The 23,174-nt window shown below is 43.0% G+C and overlaps 1 protein-coding gene across 10 annotated transcripts in view; it reads left to right on the top strand.

Moving 5' to 3' along the window:
• Positions 1–23,174, top strand: part of svila (supervillin a) — a 68,963-nt gene that overhangs the window by 1,211 nt on the left and 44,578 nt on the right. For 3 of the 10 annotated variants that reach the window (XM_054765288.1, XM_054765286.1, XM_054765285.1), the window contains exon 1: positions 18,261–18,646. The exons of 1 other annotated variant lie outside the window; for it this stretch is intronic. In XM_054765288.1, coding sequence (XP_054621263.1) covers positions 18,589–18,646 — 58 coding nt within the window. In that variant the 5' untranslated portion in view covers positions 18,261–18,588. Of the gene's footprint in view, positions 1–7,273; positions 7,332–18,259; positions 18,647–23,174 lie in introns of those variants that run through there. 6 more of the 10 variants (XM_054765284.1, XM_054765283.1, XM_054765287.1 and 3 more) reach the window with 4 other exon arrangements.

The raw sequence follows: 23,174 nt of genomic DNA, 5'->3' as shown, positions 1-23,174 counted from the left end.
ACAGTAGCTCTTCATTCATGCTGTTTTGCTTTGCAGCCATAATAATAATAAGAAGAAGAATAAGAAGAATAAGAAGAATTAGCTAGTTAGTTCTAGTGTCAGGGTGTAAAAGTCAACTTACTTGGGGGGCCACTGGAGGTGGGGTCAGGGTGAGGCTGGGCAGCATCAAGTGTTTCAAGTACTACGAAAAAGTACAACTGATCCGATCTTTTTTGGAATGTGGGAGGAAACCCACACACAGAACATGCAAAGTCCACACAGAAATGCCCAACGGAGATTCGAACCTCATGGCTGTGACTGTGTGGCCAACATGCTAACCACTAGACCCCCGTGCGGCCCGAGAGCCTTTTAATAATTGATAAATGTCAAAATGCATGAAAAATAAACTCCACTTTACATTCCTCACTAAATATCTATCTTTTTATCCAGGATGCAAATCTTTTGATTTTTATTTATTTTGATATTTTTTTTTTAGAAAAAAAGCTAAAATGTCCAAGTAATTAGTATTGATGATTTTCTTTTAAAGAACAAGTGCAAACAGTCAAAGATTGGATGTCCTGAGTGACTACCTTGGTTTGAGTGTGGAGCTGAGAGAGAGAAAGTGCCAGAAGGGCGTTGTTACATAAGTCTGCTGGCTGTTACATCATCATTTTGGGGGCCCTGGCCCATAAAGCTGGGGTTCTGGCCCGGAGGAGGCGGTGAAGCTATTGGAAGCAGATGCTCTGGTGAAGACATGAAGGTCCACCTGCAATGCAGCTTCTTCAGTATGACACATGTACAGTATCTTGTGTTCAACCTGTGGTTTGGTTGGGCTGCCTGGTCGACCCAAAATAACGTTCCAATCCTCCAACCAAGCGCACCTCTTTTGCTCTCTGCCTTAATCACCACTCAACTATTTTGGACACAAACGTTCAGGCGTTGAGAGGTTTTAGTGTCTGCGACACATCGGAGAACAAACGGCTTTGATCAACTTGGTTTTTGTCATCAGTTTGTTTCAAAAGGTCCAACGAAAACTGAAACATACAAAAATCAGAGCAATTTTTCCCTTAGGAAAAATAATCTAAAACCAATGAATCCATTCCAGACACCCAAAAATATAAACCAAAAAAACGTTTTGTTATAGAACTAATTGTAGTTTTCCATGAAGAGAACAACGTGAAATGATAAATAAATGAGGACTGGATGAAGTTAGACTGAATTCCAGAGTGTTTCTCACCTTCTGCCACTCACAACGTTCCTTGGCCACATGGGGGTTATTTTGCAGTGTTACTCAATAAAAGATGCACAGTGAGTCAGAAAGGTGTCGGGTGCTTTGTTTGACCACTCTTTTTTGCAAAAGGGTACTTTACAGGACAAACGTGCTAGTTTGTTGTGTGCAATATTGTATGAAAAGTGAGGCAACATTTGAGATGAAAACCAAATCATGCTGGGGGGTACAAAAAGTGAGGTTTGACTTTTACAGCAAATGTTGTGTAAAGTAAGTCTGAAAAGACACCAGCTAGCAGGCGGGACCACACAGTCAATCTTTAGCATCAAAACTATTAACTCAGCTTTCTTTGGCATTTTGCTGCCTTTGTTTTTGAAGACTTTCTTTTTTTTTCAGGTTAAACAAGGCGTGTTGAGAACAGAAAAATAACCAGAAAGGATTCCATCAAGTAAGCGGAGTGTAAAAACTGACTGCTATTTTGTGTTAGTGCTCGTTAGTGTTAGCTAGTTAGTGTATTTCGTATCAGTGGGAGACGTGCAGGCCGGACCACAGCTGACCCTTCTCACCCTGCACACAGTCTGTTTGTCTGTTTGAAACCAAGTGTTGCTCTGCTGGGGCAACCAAGTGGAGGTTCATCTTCTGCTCCTCCTTTGCTAGTGTATGCTGGCGGGGGGCAAGGAGAGGTCAGCACACACAAACACTGACAACCTTGTCAGCATGGATACACTTCTTCTTCTTCTCACATGACATGAGATTAAATACTTTATTTATCTCATTCATCTACCCGAATGACTTCAAGCAGTCATTTGTGCACGTGATTGCTGTAGCACGAGATCATCCTTGAGTGGCATTGGGTCTGATGGACAAACTTTGCACACACGTCCGTGTTGTTGGAAATAGGAGACGTGAGCAGCTGCTACATGACACAATAGGCGGCGTTGCCAAGCATGATGGGGTTGGTCGTGTTCAACTTCACTGGTTCTGTACCACCAGGGTTGCTAGTTTGTTAGCACTTTAGCACACGTTAGCTGTTGTGATCATGTGGTTCTGTTCAGGTGCTGCTGCGTAGAAGTACTGGAGATGGACGGCTGGTATCCAAACGCTGATATTGGAGATTTTAGACGCAGGCCAATACAATCAAATACTTTTTATTATTTTTTGCTGATATCCTAAATGAATACTGGGTTGTTAGTAAACACTCGTCTGAGTGTAGCAGTAAGAGTTTGAAGAGTGTGAATGAATGTTTCATTTGTAGTAAAGTAGAGTGTCTCATTGGTTGAAGTGTTAATAAAAGTATTCATGGTTCCAGCTTGCAGCCCCGCCCCCACACCCCCATCTCTACTGAACAATGGTGACACGCTGCTTTCATCTTATTTCAGCGGGAAGGCCAAGTGTTCCCAAACAGGAAACCTTAACCATAGAGGCTTTTCAAGCTCTGGCATCTCCTTGGCACTGTCGCTAGCCGAACACCGGATTTGTTTACCAAGCAGACCTCATAAACACTTCCTGTCCCCTCACTTACCGTGTGAATACATTTCTAGGCAGTAGGTCCAGCGTCAAGGTTCTACAAGAGCCTAAATTGCTGAAGGTGTCTTTCCTGAGCGTAGGGAGAAGAAGCTGACCACATTCTTTTAGTGTTTATGGACAAACAAACGCGGAACTCTCCTGCCTTCCTTTTGCTGTGGTGTTGGCAGACGAGGCGTGTTGGCAAGCAGCGTTCAGCTCTTGGACCTGTAAATAATTGAAAATTATATTTGTTGAAACACTGAACTGAAGTGAAGCTTTTTTTAGGTGTCATGCAAAAAGTCATTTGTTTCTGTGCTGAGTTGGCGCCGAAGCGTCTGAAACTCTTTTGTATCCAAGCTTATTCCAAGTCCAAAACCCAGCATGACCACGTACCTTGAGGGACTCGTTCGTCCATGAAGAACATTTACATTATGCAGCCATGTGGCATTGACACAGCAAAGCAGAACAGAACCAGAGATGCAGGTTGTAATGCCTTGGATGAACACTAGAGGGTGGTGTTTGCTGAAAGGCTGCCAGTAGAGTAGAGTAGAGTAGAGTAGAGTAGAGTAGAGTAGAGTAGATGAAAATACTCCTCACATTTGTTTTGGAGGCTGCTCTTTCTTGGATATGAAACTACTACGTAATACTTTATATGTTGTGTTTATATCTTCTTTTTTATGCAGCATCCAAATGACAAATGACCCATTTTAATGGAGTCATTGAAATAACTGTAAAAATACTGTGACACATCAAAAGCCATACAAAAGAAGTAATGAATAAGAAGAAAGCACACAGGCAGACACAGCAGGGTTTTCCACCTCACCGATGGTCCGTAATGGAAAGTCCAAGCTTAACAATTCCGGATGTCACAAGATCTCGTCAGACTAAAATGTGACAAGATTTCTCCTTCATGGCCGCTCAGCGTGGGACGATAATAAATACATTCATCACACAATAAATGAAAAAGAAGTGGCACCTTGGCACATAGAACAACGGCATGAATGGAGTGAGCCCTTTTGTCAGTCAGACAGTCTCTTTGTCTCTGAGTTTAGCTTGGTGAGGATTAATGCAAGGTAACATATTTCATATCTTTCATATGGTTTCATGGTACTTGTCTTAAAAGCAATGTCCAAATCTTGTCGCATGAAGCCCCCACTATATATAATATAATCTATCTATGAACATGTATGATATAATATAATAATATCTATCTATGAACATGTATTATATAATATAATAATATCTATCTATGAACATGTACTATATAATATAATAATATCTATCTATGAACATGTACTATATAATATAATAATATCTATCTATGGACATGTATTATATAATATAATGATATCTATCTATGAACATGTATAATATAATGATATCTATCTATGAACATGTATTATATAATATAATAATATCTATCTATGAACATGTATTATATAATATCATGATATCTATCTATGAACATGTATTGTATAATATAATGATATCTATCTATGAACATGTATTGTATAATATAATGATATCTATCTATGGACATGTATCATATAATATAATAATATCTATCTATGAACATGTATTATATAATATAATACAGTCAAACCTGTCTTAGCGGCCACCTTTATAGAACGGCCACCTGCCTATAGCAGCCACTGAAAAATCCCCCCCAGCAAATGTACATGTTATAGACCCTGTGTATAGCAGTCACCTGTCTAACGCGGCCAGCGGCCACCCATTTTGTCTCCCTTGGTCAATATCTGACTGCATATAGCGGCCAAATTACCAACTCAAGTAGAAGCTTCATGCACAAAAAAGTTTTCTTTTTCAATCAATGAAGCCGCCGTGTGTAGACTTTAATTACTGAGTCCTAGCTCAGTCACAATCATTCACAAGATCCACACAAACTGTCAGTTGTTCCACATAAAAAAGCCGTCTTCTTGAGCTTGCTATTTCCTGGTCAAACATGTAACTTTAAGAGCATTTGCACCAAAACATTACCGCAAAGTATGCTGGGAACAGGACGTGCTCCCAGCCACGCTACAATAAAAAAAAAACATACGCTAGCATGCATGCGGCAGCGGGAGCAAAACTGAGTACGGTTGTACTTAATTGAAGTATTTTAGAATGTACTCACGTTATTTTTCATCAATCCTCATCCAAAAATCCATCAAAGTCCTCATCTTCTGTATTCGACACAAACAAAGCCGTCTTCTTTTCCGTTCGCTACTAGTCTGTTAACTTGTCAGTGTTATTCAGCTCCGAAGCAAAGAAGGAAACTTCTCCTGTTGCTTCTGCCAACTTTATTTATTGAACGTGGCCACCAGATAGCAGCTCAGAACACACACACATCTCTCAGCATCGTCTCTCCTTCCTGCTTGCCCACAAGGCAAAGGTTAAACAAGCCCCACTACATAGCTGTCCAGCCAATGCCTGTAAGAAATGACACCGTTTATTTCCTGGTGTGCACTGGTCAATACTGTAATGCCGCTTGTTGTGGGGAAGGAGAGACTCACGTCGCCGATGCACTTTAATGGCTTTATTAACAGCGGAGAACACTGCAGGACTTTACATCCACGCCAACATAAACACACTTCCCAACTCTCTCCAAACTCACAGCTAGCACTGAGCCTAGCTCTCCTGCTCGGGACGCCCACCGTCACTTCCTGATGAACTAAAGCTGTAATGACACTCTGCCGTATAAAAAGTAAAATATTAAAAACAAGCGTAAGACATTACTAGCACAGCTTTGTTCTGTGGGTGGTGGATATATTCTATCAGTTATTATTAAGCCTCTAGCTTCCTTTTAGTAAGTAAAAACCTTGGCTATGATTGCACTACATTGTACATGACTGTACATGTTCATAGATAGATATTATTATATTATATAATACATGTTCATAGATAGATATCATTATATTATACAATACATGTTCATAGATAGATATTATTATATTATACAATACATGTTCATAGATAGATATCATTATATTATACAATACATGTTCATAGATAGATATTATTATATTATACAATACATGTTCATAGATAGATATCATTATATTATATTATACATGTTCATAGATAGATATTATTATATTATATAATACATGTTCATAGATAGATATTATTATATTATACAATACATGTTCATAGATAGATATCATTATATTATATTATACATGTTCATAGATAGATATTATTATATTATATTATACATGTTCATAGATAGATATTATTATATTATATTATACATGTTCATAGATAGATATCATTATATTATATTATACATGTTCATAGATAGATATTATTATATTATATAATACATGTTCATAGATAGATATTATTATATTATACAATACATGTTCATAGATAGATATCATTATATTATATTATACATGTTCATAATGTTCATAGATAGATATTATTATATTATACAATACATGTTCATAGATAGATATCATTATATTATATTATACATGTTCATAGATAGATATTATTATATTATATTATACATGTTCATAGATAGATATTATTATATTATATTATACATGTTCATAGATAGATATCATTATATTATATTATACATGTTCATAGATAGATAGATTATACAGTCAAACTTGTCTAAACTGTCTATAATATCTATCTATGAACATGTATAATCTAATCTAATAATATCTATCTATGAACATGTATAATATAATATAATGATATCTATCTATGAACATACAGTACATAATATCAGTGCATGCATAGAAGTGCTCACTACTGACTAGTTCTTATGAGTCAGTTTCATACTCGAGTCACGCAAGTCACTCGTCACAGTGCTTGTTCACTCACAAGTGCAACTTGTTGCACTTGTGAGTGAAAGTTGAGTGTCGGTGTCGCATCCACGAGCCATACTTCCATGTTCTTCTCTAAAAGTGACCAAAAAGACCACCAAAAGTTGACAGATTTTGGGGTTTCTTTTTTGAGGACCAGAATGTAGAGGAGTGTGAATACTTGCTAAATGTAGCGTTCGAGAGGCTACGCTGATCTCTCCTGCTACATCTTCTTATTCTCTGACAGAGCAGGTGCTTATGGAGAAGCACCCAGAAGTGACCATGCCATCCATCTACTCCACCAGGTTGTGGCATTCCAAGAGTATTTGTGGCAGGCCACCACAAATAAATGCATGTATGGGAAAGACTGGGACTACAATGATTCACATTGTTCTAGAATTGCACAGCCTTGCTATGAAGGCACAAGCAAACAAAACCAAAACGTGATTGGTCGTAATCGGATCAAGTCGTTGCCAAGTGAATGTTGTGTTCCGTGTCTCTCTTGTGACCCCCACCTGTCACTCTTGTCACCTGATTGATCCCAGTCTGTATCGATGAAGTTGGGAGAGCACCCTTCTGAATTTAGCTCAGCCCCCGTTGGGCTCCCGCCTGATGTATCCACAACACATGCACCCCACTAAAGGAGGCTGGGAGATGGAAAGTGGGTGGAGGCGTTTGGCACAGCAGGTCCACCCATCAGTCCATCTTTTATGTCTTGTGCTAGAAGTTTCTAGAACGCTGACCTACACGAGGACGTGAAAACACAAATCGTTGTAAACTTGGAACCAATGAAGAAGAAGGTACAGTGCATGTTTTTTATTCATGGTGATGATTGCAGTACAGCTAAAAGGTGCAAAGATCTTCTTGGCTCTCCAGTAGAATTGGTTCTTAAAGCTGCCTTTCCCTAACTTGGGGTCAGTACTCAAAGTCCTAGTGGACTTTTGATTGGCTCACCAGTCAGTAAAGGCAACTATTTGTGCAAGCAGGCCAAAGCATATTTGATCCATGTTGTCATAAATGATTAGTTTGTGCTGACACGATGCATTCTAGCTTCTACTGATCAAGTCGTTCCACTGTACAGTTGCTTACACCTTCAGGTGTTTCTTTATCGATACATGCGGCTAAAGTTGCTAGCTTTTAGAGGCTTTGGGCGGTCACTGAAGTTCTTCCAAGTGGGAGCCGTGGTGGGGGGTGCTGGGGGTCCAGTTGTTCATTGTGCTGCACCTGCTGTCAGCTTGTCAGGGCGCAGACAGAAATAGAAAGCTGTCAAGCACGGCCACACAAACCAAACATTCCCCACAAAGTTTCTTTCCATTGGCATTCAAGTCTGTCATGCCACGTGACCAACAGTGACACTTTTGGATCATTCGGTAACGACCAAATCGAGCCGCCGTGTAGTTCTTTCATCTTGAATTTGGGCTCAGGATGACACGAGTCATGGCTTTCTATTTTAGAACCTGACCCAAATGTACGCCAGCCCTGAGTCATTGACTTCATTGGCAGGTCTGATTGGGTGGGTGGGGGCTCCACGGTGGTCTTGTTACTCATCGACTGTTCTTTTTTTCAGCTGTTGGATGTGGGGCCATTGGTGGTGTTGATTATATTTAGGGTTGGGCATCGATGGGGCTGAAATTCCGATTCTCCTGCGATCGTTCAAATGTTTTTCCTTTTATTCGTAGCTGCGATGCACACTTTGCCGACCGCAAGAAGAAGCGGCTAAAAAGTTTGGCTTTACTTGATAACAACACAGTGATATCATGCGACACAATATCATCCTGCAGCGCAATGATATCATGCGACACAATATCATCACGCAGCACAATGATATCATGCAAAGGAGGTGATTCATGTTGGCATTGTACATTCATGGTGTAGAAATACCAGACTGCCTCGTCTTGGATGCGCTAGGTGGGACTTCCTGTGAGCAATGAGCAAGAGGGGAGTGAAAGAACAAATGAGGTGTGTCACGGTCTCTCTAAACCATCACGTGTCATGCCAAAGAAAGCCAGGGTTTTAGGATGCTAGCTGATGTGGAAGTTCCATGTAAGTAAAAGACGGCAGCTACAACTGCGGCTAGGCAATGCAAGGGACCTTCTCAACTCACATGACATGCTTCCAGCCTTCAAAATAACAGCGCTTTGGGCTATATACTATTTACTTGTGTTAACAAAATAAAGGTAAACATCTTTTGTGAAAGTGTGCTCCTGTAAAGCGAGACGCCATAACATTTCTATTCAAGTGGAATCCTTTGATATTTAGAAACTCATTGAAATTCATAATAAACTTGATGATGTATTGTATTGTATTGTATTGTATGTACTTTATTCATCCCACAGCAGGGAAAATTCACTTGTTACAGCAGCAAGCAATGCATATGCAATGATATGAAACAATTCATGGAGAAGTTCAGACTCTGGTTAGCAGCCTCATTTAAACCATGCAAACTTTCATCAGCCTGCCTCTTAAAAGCATCCACATCGAGAATCGTTAGGAATCGGAATGGAAACAAGGAATCCGAATCCGAACCAGAATCATTCAAATTCAAACGATGCCCCACCCTCATTGTACAACTGTGACGTTGATGATGTGTGTCCGCGCAGTAAGGCAATTAAGTCTTTTTCTTTGTAATATGCAAGATGGTGGCTATCATGAACGTGCAACGCTAGGAACTATCACATTGATTGATTATGCAGCATGTCCATAAAGTCTCTCTACACTTTTAACATACTGTATTTATTGCAAAAGCGTATGAATGTAAAAATGATTAGAAACCGAGGAGTTTGTATTGAAGCTGTGTGACTGCACCTGAGTGTGGGCGCCGTTCATCTGCTCCAAGCACATAGCATAGCCTCATCACTCATTCACATCTTTCTATGCATTCCCCTCAAGGGACGACGACAACAGCTGCATATGAATGCCAAGTCATCATCAGCTGCTAAGCAAAGGGCAAAGGAAGAAGGTGTAGAGGAGGCTGAATGAAATGTTATGATGTGAACATCACTGACCTCATGACTGACTGTCTACGATTACACAAGAAAAACAACCAATCAAAGCCGACTATGGCAGAAAGTGGTATCTGGGGGTTGTAAAATAACGTCTACAGTAAGTGGATTCCCTTCTGTGTGTCTTTTGTGTCTCTTTTGAAATCCCATCTCAATCCCAGTAGTCCAGCGTGGTGGGTCTTTAAAAGCCAGCAGCCCAGTTTATGGAATTAGTGGTGATTTATGATGAGCCACTTATAGTCCTTGGGATTTGAGCTGGGCTGTCTTGGCAATGCCCTTGGCACTGACCTCTGCTTTGTCAGAAGCTTGTTCAGCTGCCGTGGAAGACCCGGAACAAGACTGGTGTTCCACACAACGTATGTCGTGACACTTGTGTTACTTGAGGTGCTTATTTTGCTGTTTCCTTGTATCGACGGTATTGGCTTTAGTGGAAAGTGCAGACGTGTTGCAAACAACCAATGTCCCGATAGAGCTTTTTCACTCCCGTTACAATGCTGATATTGCAGCCTTGGGTATCATCAGATACCAATATCCTACATGCTTTTATGAGTTATTGAGTATTGTGGAATGCTAGAAAAGGCTTGATCAAGTGCAATTAGTCAAACAGGGAAGCAACAGCAGGTACTTTTTGGACAACACAGTGTAGACATCATGGAGTGAGGATCCAGGTGCTCAATGAGGCATTTCAAGCCAACATTATCGTACTCGCCACAACAGAGGCCGGCTCTTTCCTCTTCGAGCTAATGACTTTTTGCCGCTCCCCGTTTGCAAATGTTTGGGACAGTGTTGGATGTTCGAGGCAGCGGTGGTCCTCATGCTGGTTTTTTGTGATGCCGCTTCAATGTGCAATCAGGTTGCTCGTATTAAACTTCCTTGTTTCGGTACCACCGCGGCAAACTTGACAACTTTTGTAATCATCTGCAATGTCTTTTAAGGGCTTCAAAAAACCACCACAGGGCCGACCTCACTCCTACTTTGTTAGCACGTTAGCACACGCTGTTGTGATCATGTGGGCTCTGGAGCAGAGTCTGGAATGGACTGCTTGTACTGGAGTGCCGATATCAGGGATTTTAGATGCAGGCCGATATATTCTGACTTTCTTTTTTGTGTGTGCTGATATCGGACCAATATCCGACATCAATATTGAATTAGGACACCCCTATCGTACATAAATACCCACATCTTCTCTAACAGAATACTTTGTCTGTTTTGGTATTATAAAGTTGACTAAGAGGCAAATTACTGTTTTGGTTCTTATTTGGATGAGGCTGTTGTCTAGAGCTAGGTATAGAAGATGGATGGATGGATGTTGCATAGAGCAGAATGATGCTGCCCACAGGAGTCCGGGTGGACGCATGGTATCCTTCCATAGCTGATCCCTGCCTGGACTACACCATCAGACCACATTTTTGGACTATGCTGTATGTTCTTCTTTCCTTTGTGTTCACCTTGACTTCTTGAACACTTCACTTGCAAGCCCAGCAATCCAAACTTCAAGGCTTTGTCCGTTCTATTTGCCGTGCGTGCGTGCGTGCGTGCGTGCGGGCACGCTGCTGGGTGTTAATAGAGTGTAAAATGCCACAGAAGGTCAGCATTGTCATCGTGTGTCTATTTGCAGTGGGACTGTAAAGTTTCCGGCATGAGGCTTGATATTTAAGGCCTGACATGAACGTTTGACGTTCTGTTGATGTTCTGTGGATGCTTTGAGAAATGCCTGCTTTTGGAATATTTACTTTTGGAATTGTAAATGCTCATTTTGAAGAATAAACATGTTGCAGCAGTGCTGGTCAACCATTAGTTTCCCGTGGAAATAGGAATCATCAGGAAAGTGTAAAAAGAAGTTAACCACTGTCAATGTTAAGAAGCCAGTTGTTTTAGAATATTTTTAGAGGATCGTGTTCAGTCGGCACACAGAATGACACAGACACATCAAGGTATTTTAGCCTAAACAAGGGCGTATTTATTTAAGCATCAACACACAAGATATATGATTGCAGCGAAAAAGCCTCTTACCTACGCCAACAGAGTGGAGAGCCAACACCCGTGGAAGAGTTCGCGTCAATCGGCTGGGCGTTCGATCACAACCCGCAGCAGACTCCGTCTAGGTGTTTTCGCTCTCCCCTCTTTATACCAGTCTGTTCGTGCGAGCGTGAGAACGGGGTGGCCGGCCCCGAAACTCAGGCATTCGCACGCAGAGTTACTATTTTTTAACAAGCACCTGGTAGGCAAGGTCAGCAGATATACAGTGGGAAGTGAATATTCAGAACAACATAAACCCTTTCTCACATTTGTATCAAGACAATAATAAGATACAGTGGGAAGTGAATATTCAGAACAACACAAACCCTTTCTCACATTCGTATCCTGGGAAATGAATGTTCGGAACAACACAAACCCATCACCCTTTCACATTCCACTCTTGATGTTCTGAACATCATTTTCCTCAATTCATAAAATCTTCATTATTCATCATGTTCCCCTCCCAATTATTCCAATTTACCAGATTGTGTTGCACCCTCTCAAGTAAATCCGCCCGTGTGTCACAGACAAATTCACCCCACATCATATTCCCCGCAACATGAAAATTCCAAACATAAATATCCGGTCCCCCGCTTTCCACAATTACCTCAATTTTGGTAAGCCCAAAAGGGGCATCGCTTTCACACACAGCAATTCGCATACTACTACCACTGATTAAAAATTATTCTCTCAAGCTGTCTTTTAGCTCGTCTAACATACAAGCAAGTGAATACGTTACATAAGGTTAATATAATTAAGCATCCTGCCAAAATAAACAAGGGTGGCAGTATGGTTTTCCTGGCAGTTACAGACATTCCAGATAAAATATCCCACCAATGATGGGCGGAACTCTGCTGCACTAGCCTCGCTACATGTTTCACTTCATCCCCGGCTATTAATGTGGACACCCACAACCGCGTGACATTGTACCTAGGTCTTTGTATCAGATCCTTCAATTCTGTGGACCGGTCCAATGCGCATTTGAACCGGTCCAGAGACACAGTCCAGGGGTGGCGCAAAACCTCCCACTGCACCGCTGACAATCTGGACTCCTGGGAGTAATTGGTGAGATAATACGTTTGATTATTCCAATGCCACAGGTGTACATCATTAAGGCAGCCAACGAATGGAGCTGAAGGTAACTGTGGGTGTTGTCTCATGGTAGCTACGCATAGGTAACGTGGCCCTACCTGCCATAGCATGTCTCGTGGTGTCTCAACACTCCAATCACATAATGTTACCTGACTATCACTCAAACATGGATTAGCGTGACCCATCTGTAAAGTACATACCATCCCTTGATCAGTTTTATCACATAAATCAGTGTCATAAGTCGTATTTGTTGCGGCTTCAAACCACTCTCCACTCACATGCAGATAATGATATCCATGTATTGATATTACCGGAAGTACTTCATATCGGCATACAGTTTTCACTTGAGTTACATTGTATTGATACCAATAACCTTTGCATTGGGTGCTATTGCAAACAGTTTGTTCCGGAAATAGTTGGAGCCATAGTTTTTGACTAATATTCTAAGTATTTCTCCACTGATGATAATTCCCTGTATAAACTCCAGTTATAAACCTTTCCTTCTGAATGCGTGCATGTAACATTTGCATATTACAAGCAGTCCAATTGGCAATTTGGGTCAGATTCATTAAGGAGCGATAAGTTTCGTTAAACATAGTCAATTGCCAATTGCACTGATGCGTCCATAAATTGACATTACTCAATTGTGTACCCATCCCGTTAGGTAACCACTCCCCAACTTGGTGTAACGCCCGTGATGTATACTGTCCAGTGGTCGACAGCACTGTACGCGTGACCTCCCCGTCGATGGTGTTGGACACCCCCAACACCGTTCCAGTCCCTCCAAGCAGCGTGTCATACCACTCTCGACGTCGTCGATGACATGTTGGGAGATTTGGAAACTTGATTGTCCATGACACCACAGTCCTCTGAGTAGCTTGGGCCATTCGGACGTGAAGAGTTTGTGCCAGGCATGTGTAACAGACGTAGATGTTACAGTCACTGGTGATGTTGGCCATCAGACATGCTTGACCTGCCGGACAGCTCACGTGGTCCTGCACTCGTTCCAGGTCGTTTCTTGGGTTGTTCCCCAATAGTGGGCCACCATGACACCAAGAGCAAGGAGGCGCGTGACCAAAGAGCCGGCACCACCAGGTCCGCGGTCCCCAGCCATCTTGTCGATGTCGAGCCCTCCTTGGCACTCCAGTAAAGCGTTTCCAGTTGATCATTTACCTGCACAAAGAAGCCCAGTTGGACATAGCATCCTACACTTTCTAATCTTCCCTTAAGTAACATTTTGACACAGGTACATTGACCCATTTCTCCTGTCCTGAATACATGACACTCACGGTAGCATCATTTCCCTGTGCTATAATTTCAGCGGGTTGTGGAGGACCATCCCGCTGCTTCACCCACACTTTAGCTCCCACCTTATCTGTTGAACCAAAACCTCTAGTACTTCTAAAAGTAACAACCTCAGGTGGAGTAATCTCCTGTACTGGGGTCATATTGCATGGTTTAATTATTAACTGTGCAATTTTGTCATCCTTTTGTACAACCACGGGTTGTTCCCCCCATAATCTACAAATTACCCCAATTTCTCCTTATCTTTTATTGTTTTAGTAATCTCCTCCTGACCCCCACGGATTCTATATTGTTTCATGGAGATTAACGTTGTCGCTTCAGGTATGGGGAATGGTGCCATGTGCACTTTTCCCACCAAAACAGACTTTATTTTCCTAAGATCTCCAAACATAAACTTCCCGTGTCTTAAATGCAAAGTCATTCCTGTCAAAATGTCCATTCCCACTATCCACTCCTTTATGGGAGTGACTACAACGGTATACTTTTTAATGGGCGTTTGTCCGATTTTTGGTGGTAGTGTTATACTTTTACACTACTTGTCCCCCAATTCCCGTTAGGGGCACGATTTTTCCTTTAATTTTGTCCGGATTTCCACTAATCAACGAGGCCTCAGCCCCTGTGTCCACCAACGCTGTTACCTTTTGTACAGATTTCTTCCAATAAATTTCTAATTCTACATGAGGCCGTATATCCGTGGCGGACCAGGTAGTCTGAAGGACTTGGGCTTGGCCTTCATCCTATTCATCCTCCTCCTCAAACTTAACTCGCCTCTTCTTCCCTTTGTTTATATCTCGACAAAATCAGAGTCACCTCATCTTGTGTAAAGTCCTCCTTAATCAACCGCTGTTCCTGCACCTCAAGCACAGGCTCCATCACAGGCCGCCCGTGTTCTCCTATCACAGGCTGCCCCTGTGCGTCCACCATCTGCCTCATATCTGCTATGCCTTGCACCTGATGTCGTCGTGTAACAGGTTGCATTTTCTTAAATTGCTTTAATGATGGATAAATACTTCGAACCGGGGGCGGATCGGGGAGAGGTCCCAGCCTCTCGTCTGGGTCATCTCCCCATATGTCCCCATCCCAACCCCCGGGATCCCAATCTTCACTCATCCCGGCCACAAAGGAGCGAACTTGCTTCGCATCAACTTTACGGGATGAACGATTTCGGGCGGCACGAATCAATTGCGACAGGCACATAACGGTCTTATCCAATATGCACTGCATTCGCCTTAACTCTTTTTCCTTATCCTGCAGCTGCTTGGTCTGTTGCGCCGTCTGAGCGTTGGCCTTCGCCACCGCTAGATTACGCTCCTTCCATGCCTCTGCACAGATCCACAAACTCTCCTGTGTTCCCCTCAAGGGTGCCTCCTCGTTATATTCAACCTTGTTCAACATTCGTAACAGCACCTCCGCGCTTGCTACAGGGATATCGCCAGCCCACGGCCCAGGGCGTCCCCCGCGTTGTCGTAAGACGGCGCCTATCCCTTTCACCTCGTCAGGGGCTACCCACCCTGACAACACTTCCTCCATGGTGAGGACATCTGTATTCTTCACTTTTCTTATACAGCACAAAGCCATTCTGCATGCAGCTGAACGTGATCCTGCCGACAACGCCAAAAATGTTTTAGAATATTTTTAGAGGATCGTGTTCAGTCGGCACACAGAATGACACAGACACATCAAGGTATTTTAGCCTAAACAAGGGCGTATTTATTTAAGCATCAACACACAAGATATATGATTGCAGCGAAAAAGCCTCTTACCTACGCCAACAGAGTGGAGAGCCAACACCCGTGGAAGAGTTCGCGTCAATCGGCTGGGCGTTCGATCACAACCCGCAGCAGACTCCGTCTAGGTGTTTTCGCTCTCCCCTCTTTATACCAGTCTGTTCGTGCGAGCGTGAGAACGGGGTGGCCGGCCCCGAAACTCAGGCATTCGCACGCAGAGTTACTATTTTTTAACAAGCACCTGGTAGGCAAGGTCAGCAGATATACAGTGGGAAGTGAATATTCAGAACAACATAAACCCTTTCTCACATTTGTATCAAGACAATAATAAGATACAGTGGGAAGTGAATATTCAGAACAACACAAACCCTTTCTCACATTCGTATCCTGGGAAATGAATGTTCGGAACAACACAAACCCATCACCCTTTCACACCAGTCTTGGATAAATGAGGACGGTAATGCAAAGTAGGGTTGAACCATTTAGCGTTTTTCATGAAAATCGCGATATGAGACAACGTGATTACGGAATCTCCAAAGCTGAGTTTTTTGCAGCGCTCCTGACTCACCCAGGATCTGTTATGTCAACTGCTGTCTCCCTATACCACAGACATGCGAGGATCCACTGTAAGCTTCTTGTGTTGCAAATAAGCTCAAGAAAAAGCAAAAGGCGGGAATACAGTACGCACATTTGGATTTGAAATTAGCATGAATGACCTGAACACCAGCCTTGCTGTAGTTCTTTGTCTTACTGGAAATCTGCTGGGATGCCTTTTGTGCACCGGAGGTCATAGCCAGGGCACAAGGGGTTGTCTGGAAGTGTTTATGGAATCACGAGTGCACATGTGAGCTTGTCCAGGCTGAAACGGCATCCAGTGTAGCTGACGGAACATCTGGGGAGGTGATTAGTGCTGAGGAACATCACTTGCCTGCTTCTCGTGGCTCTTTCATTTGTCGCTTGCAACTAATTTGATGTACTGAATTTGTTACAATTGTAAACAATGAATGTCCACGTTAGCATGCTGACTTCTCTTTCAGTACTTAAGACGGAGGCCGCCACAGACTCAAAACATCAGTGGATGCCGTTTTGATATTTGGAATTTGGTCAAAACAGCTAAAAGCAATCCAATCTGCATAGAAGTTTCTGAACAGGAACTGAATATAAGTTTGCGACACTGATCTTCTTCTCCTGCAGAGCTGTCGTGTTATGATGCCATATACTGTACACAGTTGGAAGAAAGTCCCATTATAATGTGTTTATGAGTGGATGGGAGAAGACAGCACCTTTGTGCTTTCTCAGATGAGCTCCCATTTGCTGACAGCATTCATCCTACAATTCAAGGCCAGGTTTGGAGACCAGAAGGAGCGTAGCATCATGACAGACCTGCCAGGTCTTGCTCCTATTCAGCAGTCATGCCTCATCGTCACTAATAAGAGGGTAGTAACCATAGGACGCTGATGAGTCAAAAGAGAGGTGATGATGGCATGGTAGACAGCAGGCTTGTCATTTGTAGAAATCATCTGGCGTACAAGTTGGGAGCAAACAGTGGAAAGTCCATACTGCCAAGTGTGTGGGGGTTTTGTCATGAAGATACAACATTCTATGAGGCTCCTTTTTGATGTAACCGGACCTGGCTCCCCCGACGCCCCCACACCTCGACACCACACCCTTCGAAGAACCCTCGTTAGGGAACACAGCACTGAGTCAGCAAATAACGGCGAGTTGGGCTGAGATCGTCTCAGGAAGGATCCAAGCATATCCTATGGATTGTTCTCACCCCTGACAGTAGGCATGGGCAGTTAGCGCTTTCAAGGTATACCACGGTGTGGAAAAGTCACGCTTTCCAAACCGCTACAATTACGCATCATAGCGTTTCTACCATATGAGAGAAAGTGGGGGTCCAGCACGGCCGCTACGTGGAAATACTTCCCGTCCCGCCCCGTCCCGCCCCGCCCCGTCCCGTCCTGTGTTGTTCCTCAGTCAGAACTGGGCTTCCATGTGTTGCCAAAAGTCGTTAGCTGCCTCGTTAGCATTGAGCGGCTCCAGTACGGTCACCAGTTTTTAAATAATGTTTATTTATGTTTATTGATTATGTTGTGACTTGAGTTGCAGGATTGGCCACAGTAGACTTCATTGGCTACTGCATTTAATGTACTTATTATTACTATTATTATTATTATTACTATTATTATTATTGAAGAAAAACACAATACATAGCTTCCACTTTCATGGTATTATATTTTTAAAAATGACTGTTTTGATTTGACTTTTTTTCTCTTTTCAATGAAGATATTTCAAAATAAGAGCTGTAATTAGAATACAGTGAAAGTGTGATATTTTTCAAGGTTACCATCACATGAGCACAATCTCATACATTTCATGCACGTCTCGCTTAGGGTAGAGCCAGCTCTGTCCCTTCTGTTTCCCGCCCGCTGGAAGAAGACTGGTATTTCTCATTGGGCTGAGAGGGTCATTTTTCCTCCCCTCTCCTCTCCTCCTCCCCCACTCACTTGGGTTATCTCTCATCCTCTCTCTCTCTTCCCTTCAAGCTGAGCACGCCTTTCTTTGCAAAAAGCGCTCCCAACTTTCCCTGTCTCTTGTTCGCTCTTCTTTCTACTTTGCCGCTGGAGGTCAAGCAAGTATGTGTCACATGGTTGCCAGCTCATTTGCATGGCCGGGTTAATGAGCTTAGCGTGCGCTGCTCAGCGTGTACGTGTTGTTGTTGCTGGATAGTTTGTGGTTAGCAAGAGGACAAACGTCAGGAACAGGACCCTCCCTTCTCTCTCTCTCTCTCTCTCTCTCTCTCTCTGTCTCTTTTGCTGTGTCCCAAAGCTTTGACAAGGCTGCTTTGTCGCTGCATCAGCTCCTACACAGCTTTCTTTTCTCCACCAACAACTTTGCTTTTTGCCAAAATGGACCGGAACCCCTGGCCGTGCAATGACATGAGCCATGTCAAGTTTTGCAGCCAAGGTAAGGCTTTTGGAATCTCGGGGGGGGGGGGGGGGGGTTTAGCTTGAGGTGCAGTTTGTGGAGCAGATGACAAGTCACTGAGATGGACGAGATAGGGGTACACTCGTAGATCCGCTCAATGTCCCGCTTTCCAAGCCGCTGTCCTTGCACTGCAGATGTAGCCTCCGAGGACACCAGGAGGCTGAGATAGAGCACTCTGAAGGGCGCAGTGGTCTCTTCAGGGGAGTCAGCTATTTGTGGGCTGTGCATTCACCTGCTCTCCAACTTTCATGGGAATAGTCTGCTTCGTGATGCTCTTTCAGTTCTACTTTGTACTCTGCATGACAGATGAAGTGTTTCGGGGTGTCTGGATGTGCTAACATCACAGTTGGCTTCATTTTGGGTCCCAGAAGGAAACCTACAACTGCAGCTTTAACATAAAAAAATGCAAACTGTTGGCAGGCTTTGGAAGAAGTGTTGCAAAATGCCCCCCAAAAAGCCAACACTCACGTAGAGTCAATGATTGGTGCTTGCTGAAGGGGGAGGTCTTACATCATGCATGATGCATGTATCACCTGAGTGCATCTTACCGTCATGAACGTCAAACCTGTGGACAGGAAGTTGAAGCAATGAAAGCAACAAACTATCAAACGTGAGAAGTACTGTTTATCATCTACAAACGACACTCATTGGGTTGACTTGTTTTGCATGATCGACCGACTGACGGCAGGTCTGCTTCTCATTCCCACGGTCTCCTGACTGAGGGCCGAGTGCTGAGACCTGCTTCCCCTGGTGGGAATAGCTTGCAAGCCACAAGAGCCGGCTCACAGTGTGAGGCTTTTACGCGAGCGGACAGATTTTCTCCCTCAGAATTTTTGACTGGACTACTTTGGTACCCTTTTACTTCCGCCAACGATGTCATGTTTCCATCACGCACATACTGTATGACTTAAGCCGAGGTCACAACCGGTCGTATGTTTGGTCTACGTGCAACACAGACACACGAAGGGCGCACGTGTGATGTGCTGATTTCGGAATCGCTGACCTGCCGCAGAGGTTCTTTGTCATGTCAAACAAACTCTACTGGCACTTATGTGCATGCAGCCAACGTGTGTCTTTCGTACGTTTTCCTGTTTGTCAATTGGCACTTGCACACTCGTGTGTGTGGGGGTGTGTGGGGGTGTGTGTGTGGTGCACCCCACATGCGGAATTAGCAATCAGTAATATTTCTTACATCCTCCATGCGTGTTCAGATCTTATTCCTTCACGCTCACCACATCTACGTTCTCCTCCAACAAAGCGATTTGATTTGGGGAACGCCAAAAAATGCTATGTCCTGTTGTGACCTCGGCATGACCTTTTCCAGCTGCCAGACCCCAGTACATTGTGCTTGCGCTGGCTATGGACTAGTTTGTCACATGCGGTATGCTACAAACACAGACACACAACCCTAACCCTACCCCTTTGCAAACATCTTCAACAAAAACCAAATCATACAAAAAGTGAGCTTTGACTATTTATTTCTTCTTCTAGCAAGCTAAAGTCTCAAGGTCAAAGTTTAAGAGGTTGACTTCCATGCAAGAGAGCATCCTGTACGATTTCAATGAATGATGCAAAATGGAGGAATATGTTTCTGTAGCTGTACCACTTGGTGGTGATCCAAATAAGCATTGTTCCCGTCACATTCTACCTATTAGCTTGAAAGCCTGATTGGCTTATTGTCAGAGCCTTTGTTAAATCTCCATGTTTGCAGCCTTATTGCTGCTTCCCATCTGTTTTCTAACGCTTTGCCTCCTAAGCCTCTATCACTAACTCACACTAGAGCATTCCTACCCTGATAGACTGTTTCATTCCTCCCTCTCCGGGCCCCCGCCGGCCTGCACTCGCACTGAGCATCGGTACTACGACTCGTTTACTTGTCCCATCACTTTTATTCTGCTGTTTTACTGCAATTTCTCTGACTCTGTGGATTATCGCCAGTCTTATTTGCAGTTGGTCTTGAAGTGCATGAGAGGAGCATTCGTTCCTTCCATGAATTACATAACAGGTCTTTATTACGCTCTCCGATGTGGTCACGGGTGATTGGGTGGGCTGTGCTTTAATATTTGGATCATTTTCCGTATCGGTTATTGTTAGTAACCTGCGAGGAGCGATTGCATTACCGTGGATCCCCGCACATTCCTAATTCATTATTCAGGAGCCTGCAAATTTGCTGATTTTTGGTTTAAAAAAAAAAAAAGAAAAAAAAGTCCTCAAAAAGAGCTTGTTTTTTCTGCAGACAAGACATCTCATTCACCATAAGTTGGCAGCAAGGCCAAGACAAATACACGTACCACTGTCAAAACACACAGGAATCATTTTTACCTTGATGGCTTTATGCTTCACTTCTTCAAGCACTGACATTTCACACTTTGTTCTTCAGTCCTTGAACGCACCATAGTTGTTTTGGCTACGTTAGCACTAGCTTTGACAGAACACAAGTGAAGATATGATGCTAAGTCCTTAGTGGAATGCAGCAGGCGATTAAAGCATGTCATGAATCCTTTTGGGTTTACTGTAAAGTTTTTCAGCGTTTTACACCCTTTTTATTTAGTCTTGGTAGTTTATTGTACACAGAAGACTCTTCCTTTAAGTCAGATGGTCCATTAAACCGTTGAGGGTTCGTCTGAGAGACTTTGGCCTCCACACGTTTTGATGCTATCACTTAAGCCCCTCCCCCACTTGAGATGGTGAGTCCACTGCTCCGTGACATCATTCTTATCTTTCCCAGCCGGGTGCGCTTCAGAAGGGTTCCAGGCACATTCTTTGCAACGATTGCAGGCACGGCGTTTGTGTACATGCCAGTGGGTAGCAGAGGCTTTGTGACATCTTTGATCATCTTTGTGTCTGGAGAGTGCAGCGTGGATCTGATGGCCCTCATGTTGCTAACTGGGATTTATTTGGAGTGAACCTCATCCAGTTTATAGATGAGTCTTTGTAGCCTCGGTAAAAGCACTAAGATACAAATGACTGTAGTGTCTGGGTACACTTCATACTGTCCACTATGCTTATGCTATGGCGCCTTATGGAGCCTTATGGTGCCTTATGGAGCCTTATGGCGCCTTATGGAGCCTTTAGGATTAATGGTAATACACTCCTGGATGGAAACTTTTACCTCCGAAACGATTGTTCTTGGTGTGTTCTTCCTAGTTCTCTAACTAGTCCTCCAGCAAGTCTACACTTTTAAAATGACATTTGTGATGAATTTATGGGCGTGTGTACGTAACCACCAAACGGTGTAACAAAGGAACACTCGTTCAGGTGGTGGAATGGTTGTCTCCCAACCTGAAGGTTGCTGGTTCGATCCTCATCCTTGGCCAGATACTGAACCCCCAGTTGCCCCAGTGGGTAAATGTGCTAACAGTGGCAGTGTCAGAGGTGATGGAGCAGATGTGGAACTAGTACCAGTACCAGTACCAGTACCAGTACCAGTACAGTACTTGGCCTCCCCCTGAAGTCCACTCTGAGAGGATAAAGTGGAACCACATGTTTGTCCCAGAGAGTCGCATGGATCAAACCACTCATGTCTAGCAATGCCAAAAAAACAGTGGACTAGAATTGTATTGTACTGTGTATTGTATTATTGTACTGTGTATTGTATTATTGTACTGTGTATTGTATTATTGTACTGTGTATTGTATTAGTGTACTGTGTATTGTACTGTGTATTGTATTATTGTACTGTGTATTGTATTATTGTACTGTGTATTGTATTATTGTACTGTGTATTGTTCTGTGTATTGTATTATTGTACTGTGTATTGTATTAATGTACTGTGTATTGTATTATTGTACTGTGTATTGTATTAGTGTACTGTGTATTGTACGGTGTATTGTATTATTGTACTGTGTATTGTATTATTGTACTGTGTATTGTATTAATGTACGGTGTATTGTACTGTGTATTGTATTAGTGTACTGTGTATTGTACGGTGTATTGTATTATTGTACTGTGTATTGTATTAATTTATGGTGTATTGTATTATTGTACTGTGTATTATACTGTGTATTGTATTATTGTACTGTGTATTGTACTGTGTATTGTATTATTGTACTGTGTATTGTACTATTGTGCTGTGTATTGTATGAATCTGATCCGAGTGTTTGTGAGGTTTTAGGAATTAGAAGGAGGATGTCTCCCTGGGCGGTCCTGCATTGTATTGGTGTTGTCATGGTCGTGGTAGCGCTCAGAGACAATGATGTGCTTGAACTTCCTGGCGCTGTCCCAGCTACATGGCAAGGCAACCTTGACGTGTGATTGGACTTAACAGCGGTGATGACACACCAGCTGTCAGTCCAACACTGCGGCATGACATCATACACACGCTCATACTTAACATGGAGACGTCCTGAAGTCATACAGCCAGGACTTGTCTCTTCAGGTTGGACAATTGCAAGTCTTTAACCTCGCAAGCCTTGGGACCTTTAGCTAGCAAATGATTGGTACATGTGAGTGTGCATGAACAGCATGAATGTTGCTATGGAAGGAAAGCCTTGGAAGGTTATTGCAGA

Source organism: Dunckerocampus dactyliophorus, chromosome 21, assembly GCF_027744805.1.
Source record: "Dunckerocampus dactyliophorus isolate RoL2022-P2 chromosome 21, RoL_Ddac_1.1, whole genome shotgun sequence".
Lineage (NCBI taxonomy): Eukaryota > Metazoa > Chordata > Actinopteri > Syngnathiformes > Syngnathidae > Dunckerocampus > Dunckerocampus dactyliophorus.
Note: the sequence above shows the minus strand (reverse complement) of the source record. Positions and strands in the feature narration are given on the sequence as shown.